We start from the raw sequence: 7,197 nt of genomic DNA, 5'->3' as shown, positions 1-7,197 counted from the left end.
GTACTCCTAACCCCGTGGGCTCTATACGGTACTCCTAACCCCGTGGGCTCTATCCGGTACTCCTAACCCCGTGGGCTCTATCCGGTACTCCTAACCCCGTGGGCTCTATCCGGTACTCCTCACCCCGTGGGCTCTATACGGTACTCCTAACCCCGTGGGCTCTATACGGTACTCCTAACCCCGTGGGCTCTATACGGTACTCCTAACCCCGTGGGCTCTATACGGTACTCCTAACCCCTCTGGGCTCTATCCGGTACTCCTAACCCCGTGGGCTCTATCCGGTACTCCTAACCCCGTGGGCTCTATACGGTACTCCTAACCCCGTGGGCTCTATACGGTACTCCTAACCCCGTGGGCTCTATCCGGTACTCCTAACCCCATGGGCTCTATACGGTACTCCTAACCCCGTGGGCTCTATACGGTACTCCTAACCCCGTGGGCTCTATACGGTACTCCTAACCCCTCTGGGCTCTATACGGTACTCCTAACCCCGTGGGCTCTATCCGGTACTCCTAACCCCGTGGGCTCTATCCGGTACTCCTAACCCCGTGGGCTCTATCCGGTACTCCTCACCCCGTGGGCTCTATACGGTACTCCTCACCCCGTGGGCTCTATCCGGTACTCCTAACCCCGTGGGCTCTATACAGTGTGCCCTATACAGTAGTGCACTATATAGTGAATAGGGCGCCAGAGAGAGAGACAATGAGTCATTTGTCAGAGCTGGTGAAGATGACTGTAATTCACTCCACTGATTGGTGGGTAGACTGGTTGCTGTCATCCAATAGGATTGCAGACTGGAATTTGTAGCCAATTGGAAGAACAACAGAAAAAAATATAGTTTTATTGTGTTTAATCAGACCAGACCATAATACTCACCCACACAGGTGCGTCTGTCTGGACCCAGCCGTAACCCTGGAGACGGACACTGGCAACGCACCACACCTTCGGTAACCTCACAGCCGTAGTGACAGTTGGCCCTGACACAGGTACGTGCATCTAAACAGGAAGTAGGAAGTATACAGGAAATACAGGGAAACAGTTATCCCAGGGTACAGAAACACTCATAAGACCATGTAACGCCCTGGCCATAGAGAGGGGTTTTTGTTCTTCCAGGGTGTTACATTGGGTGGGCGTTCTATGTTCATTTTTCTATGTTTTTTGTATTTCTGTGTTTTGGGCCGTGTGTGGCTCCCAATCAGGCACAGCTGTAGTTCGTTGTTGCTGATTGGGAGTCACACATAAGTAGCCTGGTTTTCCTTTGGGTTTTTGTGGGTAATTGTTTCTGTTTAGAGTTTTTCCTGACAGGACTGTTTGGCTGTCGGTTTTCTTGTTTTGTGTGTATAGTGTTCTTACGTTTATTAAAATTCAAAGATGAACACTAACTCCGCTGCACCTTGGTCTACTTCCACAGACAGCCGTTACAGACCACTAAAGAACAATGGTTCGGACTGGGCTGAGCGTGAGCTGCTCTCCCGTAGGGGTTGGAGGGCTAAGAGACCAGAGGTGGCAGAACAGAGTGCTCGGGTTGGGATGTAGGGTTTGACCAATAGCCTGAAAGTAGGGAGGGACAGTTTCTCTTGCTGTTCCGTTGGTAAGCACCATGGTCTTGTAGTGGATGCCAGCTTCGACTGGAAGACAGTGGGAGTGTGTTGGACGAGCGGGGGTGACATGAGAGAACTTGGGAAGGTTGAAAACCAGGCAGGGTTGCTGCGTTCTGGATAAGTTGCAGGGTTTTGATGGCACAAGTGGGGAGCCCAGCCAACAGTGAGTTGCAGTAGTCCAGACGGGAGATGACAAGAGCCTGGAATAGGACCTGCGCCTCTTCTTGTGTGAGGTAGGGTCGTACTCTGCGAATGTTGTAGAGCACGAATCTGCAGGAGCGAGTCACTGCTTTGATGTTTTACAGAGAACGACAGGGTGTTCTCCAGGGTCACGCCAAGGTTCTTTGCACTCTGGGAGGGGGACACCGTGGAGTTGTCAACCGTGATGGAGAGGTCCTAGAGTGGTCTTGCTGTCCCTGGGAGGAAGAGCAGCTCCGTCTTGTCCAGGTTGAGCTTGAGGTGGTGGGCCGACATCCAAGCTGAGATATCTGCCAGGCACGCAGAGATGCGTGTCGCCACCTGGGTGTCAGAAGGAGAAGAGGAGAGGTCAATCCTCATAGCAGTGATAGGATAGACCATGTGAGGATATGACGGAGCCGAGTGACTTGGTGTAGAGAGAGAAGAGGAGAGGTCCATCCTCATAGCAGTGATATGAGAGACCATGTGAGGATATGACAGAGCTGAGTGACTTGGTGTCGAGAGAAGAGGAGAGGGCCTAGAACCGATCCCTGGGGGACACCAGTAGTGAGAGTACATGGTGCAGACACAGATCCTCTCCACGTCACCTAGTAGGAGCGACCTGCCAGGTAGGATTCAACCCAAGAGTGTGCAGAGCCTGAGACACCCAGCTCTGAGAGGGTGGAGAGGAGGATCTGATGGTTCACGGTGTCGAAGGCAGTGGATAGATCTAGGAGGATGAGAACAGAGGAGAGAGAGTCAGCTTTGGCAGTACGGAGAGCCTCCTTGACACGGAAGAAGAGCAGTCTTGGTTGAATGACCCCTTAAATCCTGACTGGTAGGATCAAGAACATTGTTCTGAGAGAGATAGCGAGATAGTTGATCAGAGACAGAATGCTCAAGTGTTTTTAGAAAGAATAGAAAGAAGGGATGCAGGTCTGTAGTTTGACGTTCAGATGAGTCGAGTTTTGGTTTCTTGAGGAGGGGAGCAACTCAGGCTATTTTGAACTCAGAGGGGATGCAGTCAGTGGACAGTGATGAGTTGATGAGGGGAGTGAGGAATGGGAGAAGGTCTCCAGAGATGGTCTGGAGGAGGGAGGACGGGACGGGGTCGAGTGGGCAGGTTGTCGGGCGGCCAGACCTCACTACTCGCAGGATGTCATCTGGAGAGAGAGGGGAGAAAGAGGTCAAGTCGTAGGGTTGTTCTGTGTGAGAGAGACCAGTGGACTCAATAGGCTGAGTGAATGAGTGGGACCAGTGGACTCAATAGGCTGAGTGAAGGAGTGGGACCAGTGGACTCAATAGGCTGAGTGAAGGAGTGGGACCAGTGGACTCAATAGGCTGAGTGAAGGAGTGGGACCAGTGGACTCAATAGGCTGAGTGAAGGAGTGGGACCAGTGGACTCAATAGGCTGAGTGAAGGAGTGGGACCAGTGGACTCAATAGGCTGAGTGAATGAGGAGCGGATGTCCTCAACCTTTTTTTCAAAGTTGTTGACAAAATTGTCCGCAGAGAGGGAGGAGGGAGGGGGTGGAGGATTAAGGAGGGAGAAGGTGGTAAATAGTTTCCTAGGGTTAGAGTTTCCTAGGGTTAGAGTTTCCTAGGGTTAGAGTTTCCTAGGGTTAGAGTTTACCAGGGTTAGAGTTTCCCAGGGTTAGAGTTTCCTAGGGTTAGAGTTTCCTAGGGTTAGAGTTTCCCAGGTTTAGAGTTTCCTAGGGTTAGAGTTTCCTAGGGTTAGAGTTTCCTAGGGTTAGAGTTTCCTAGGGTTAGAGTTTCCTAGGGTTAGAGTTTCCTAGGGTTAGAGTTTACCAGGGTTAGAGTTTCCTAGGGTTAGAGATTCCTAGAGTTAGCAGCTGAAGATTGAAATGTATAGTGATAGAAAGTGGATTTAGCAGCGGATACAGAGGAAGAGAAGGTAGAGAGGAGAGAAAGGATGATAGGTCAGAACAGAACAGCAGGGTATCCCAGGGTACTGAAACACTCATAACACCACTACAGAACAGCAGGGTATATCAGGGTACATAATGACTCATAACACCACTACAGAACAGCAGGGTATATCAGGGTACATAATGACTCATAACACCACTACAGAACAGCAGGGTATATCAGGGTACATAATTACTCATAACACCACTACAGAACAGCAGGGTATATCAGGGTACATAATGACTCATAACCACTACAGAACAGCAGGGTATATCAGGGTACATAATGACTCATAACACCACTACAGAACAGCAGGGTATATCAGGGTACATTATCACATCATAACACCACTACAGAACAGCAGGGTATATCAGGGTACATAATGACTCATAACACCACTACAGAACAGCAGGGTATATCAGGGTACATTATCACATCATAACACCACTACAGAACAGCAGGGTATATCAGGGTACATAATGACTCATAACACCACTATAGAACAGCAGGGTATATCAGGGTACATAATCACTCATAACACCACTACAGAACAGCAGGGTACATTATCACATCATAACACCACTACAGAACGCAGGGTATATCAGGGTACATAATGACTCATAACACCACTATAGAACAGCAGGGTATATCAGGGTACATAATCAGTCATAACACCACTACAGAACAGCAGGGTACATTATCACATCATAACACCACTACAGAACAGCAGGGTACATTATCACATCATAACACCACTACAGAACAGCAGGGTACATTATCACATCATAACACCACTACAGAACAGCAGGGTATATCAGGGTACATAATCACTCATAACACCACTACAGAACAGCAGGGTATATCAGGGTACATAATCACTCATAACACCACTACAGAACAGCAGGGTATATCAGGGTACATAATCACATCATAACACCACTACAGAACAGCAGGGTATATCAGGGTACATAATCACATCATAACACCACTACAGAACAGCAGGGTATATCAGGGTACATAATGACTCATAACACCACTACAGAACAGCAGGGTATATCAGGGTACATAATCACTCATAACACCACTACAGAACAGCAGGGTACATTATCACATCATAACACCACTACAGAACAGCAGGGTATATCAGGGTACATAATGACTCATAACACCACTATAGAACAGCAGGGTATATCAGGGTACATAATCACTCATAACACCACTACAGAACAGCAGGGTACATTATCACATCATAACACCACTACAGAACAGCAGGGTACATTATCACATCATAACACCACTACAGAACAGCAGGGTATATCAGGGTACATAATCACTCATAACACCACTACAGAACAGCAGGGTATATCAGGGTACATAATCACTCATAACACCACTACAGAACAGCAGGGTATATCAGGGTACATAATCACATCATAACACCACTACAGAACAGCAGGGTATATCAGGGTACATAATGACTCATAACACCACTACAGAACAGCAGGGTATATCAGGGTACATAATCACTCATAACACCACTACAGAACAGCAGGGTATATCAGGGTACATAATCACATCATAACACCACTACAGAACAGCAGGGTATATCAGGGTACATAATGACTCATAACACCACTACAGAACAGCAGGGTATATCAGGGTACATAATCACATCATAACACCACTACAGAACAGCAGGGTATATCAGGGTACATAATCACATCATAACACCACTACAGAACAGCAGGGTATATCAGGGTACATAATCAGTCATAACACCACTACAGAACAGCAGGGTACATTATCACATCATAACACCACTACAGAACAGCAGGGTACATTATCACATCATAACACCACTACAGAACAGCAGGGTACATTATCACATCATAACACCACTACAGAACAGCAGGGTATATCAGGGTACATAATCACTCATAACACCACTACAGAACAGCAGGGTATATCAGGGTACATAATCACTCATAACACCACTACAGAACAGCAGGGTATATCTGGGTACATAATCACATCATAACACCACTACAGAACAGCAGGGTATATCAGGGTACATTATCACATCATAACACCACTACAGAACAGCAGGGTACATTATCACATCATAACACCACTACCGAACAGCAGGGTATATCAGGGTACATAATCAGTCATAACACCACTACAGAACAGCAGGGTATATCAGGGTACATAATCACATCATAACACCACTACAGAACATCCGTTAGCTGTTTACCAAAACAGAGGCAGCGAGACCGTTTTGTTATTGTTTAAACTGCTGATTGCTGCTTTAAAGGTGATTCGAGTTTTGCATGTAACATGTAACATGTAACATGTAATATGTAATATGTAATATGTAACAGTTTTAATTTATATGGGAAAGAGTAAATAAGAGTGAGATTGTGTGTGTGTGACTAACAGCATTATTTCATCTGTAAAACGGAAATGGGAGCCTTGCATCTTTCCACGCCGTTAGGTAAGTATGTGTGTACTCACGTTGGCAGTGCCCCCAGTACTCACGTTGGCAGTGCCCCCAGTACTCACGTTGGCAGTGCCCCCAGTACTCACGTTGGCAGTGCCCCCAGTACTCACGTTGGCAGTGCCCCCAGTACTCACGTTGGCAGTGCCCCCAGTACTCACGTTGGCAGTGCCCCCAGTACTCACGTTGGCAGTGCCCCCAGTACTCACGTTGGCAGTGCCCCCAGTACTCACGTTGGCAGTGCCCCCAGTACTCACGTTGGCAGTGCCCCCAGTACTCACGTTGGCAGTGCCCCCAGTACTCACGTTGGCAGTGCCCCCAGTACTCACGTTGGCAGTGCCCCCAGGAAGCTCTTCTCCAGCCCCAGCAACACTCCACCCTGGTCCCATACTGGCACAGCCCATTAGACAACAGCTCCTGGCCCGCCCACCTATCACAGATCAGCACCTTCAATCAGTAGCCAATCACAGATCAGCACCTTCAGTCAGTAGCCTATCACAGATCAGCGCCTTCAGTCAGTAGCCAATCACAGATCAGCACCTTCAGTCAGTAGCCAATCACAGATCAGCGCCTTCAGTCAGTAGCCAATCACAGATCAGCGCCTTCAGTCAGTAGCCAATCACAAATCAGCACCTTCAGTCAGTAGCCAATCACAGATCAGCGCCTTCAGTCAGTAGCCAATCACAGATCAGCACCTTCAGTCAGTAGCCAATCACAGATCAACACCTTCAGCCAGTATCCAATCACAGTGAACCACACTGGCCTAAGCTTTACCTCAGTGGTCTAACACAGTCTGTTGTGGCGCAACATGAGACCCGGGTTTCGAACCAAGTTGGCCTGCCTTTTAAACCCAGTTGGGATTGGAACCCAATTTCTGTTTCAGTTAGTTGTTGGTTATAAGGGTCACGACCCGCGGACGCTTCGGGTGCAAGCCGTCACAGATATCTGAATGAACTTTCGAATGTGTGATGAGTTCAATGCAGAGTCATGTGTT

General features: G+C 48.1%; 1 protein-coding gene across 1 annotated transcript in view; it reads right to left on the bottom strand.

The window, feature by feature from the left end:
• LOC106608421 (uncharacterized) overlaps positions 1 to 6,592 on the bottom strand; it is a 138,524-nt gene extending 131,932 nt beyond the window's left edge. Inside the window, 2 exon segments of the mRNA XM_082977265.1 lie at positions 877 to 996; positions 6,217 to 6,592. Of these exon segments, the coding sequence (XP_082833391.1) occupies positions 877 to 996; positions 6,217 to 6,592 (496 nt within the window).
• Between the last annotated feature and the right edge of the window lie 605 nt (positions 6,593 to 7,197).

Source organism: Salmo salar, chromosome 07, assembly GCF_965601325.2.
Source record: "Salmo salar chromosome 07, fSalSal1, whole genome shotgun sequence".
Taxonomy (NCBI): Eukaryota; Metazoa; Chordata; class Actinopteri; order Salmoniformes; family Salmonidae; genus Salmo; species Salmo salar.
This window is presented reverse-complemented; position numbering and strand designations above follow the sequence as displayed.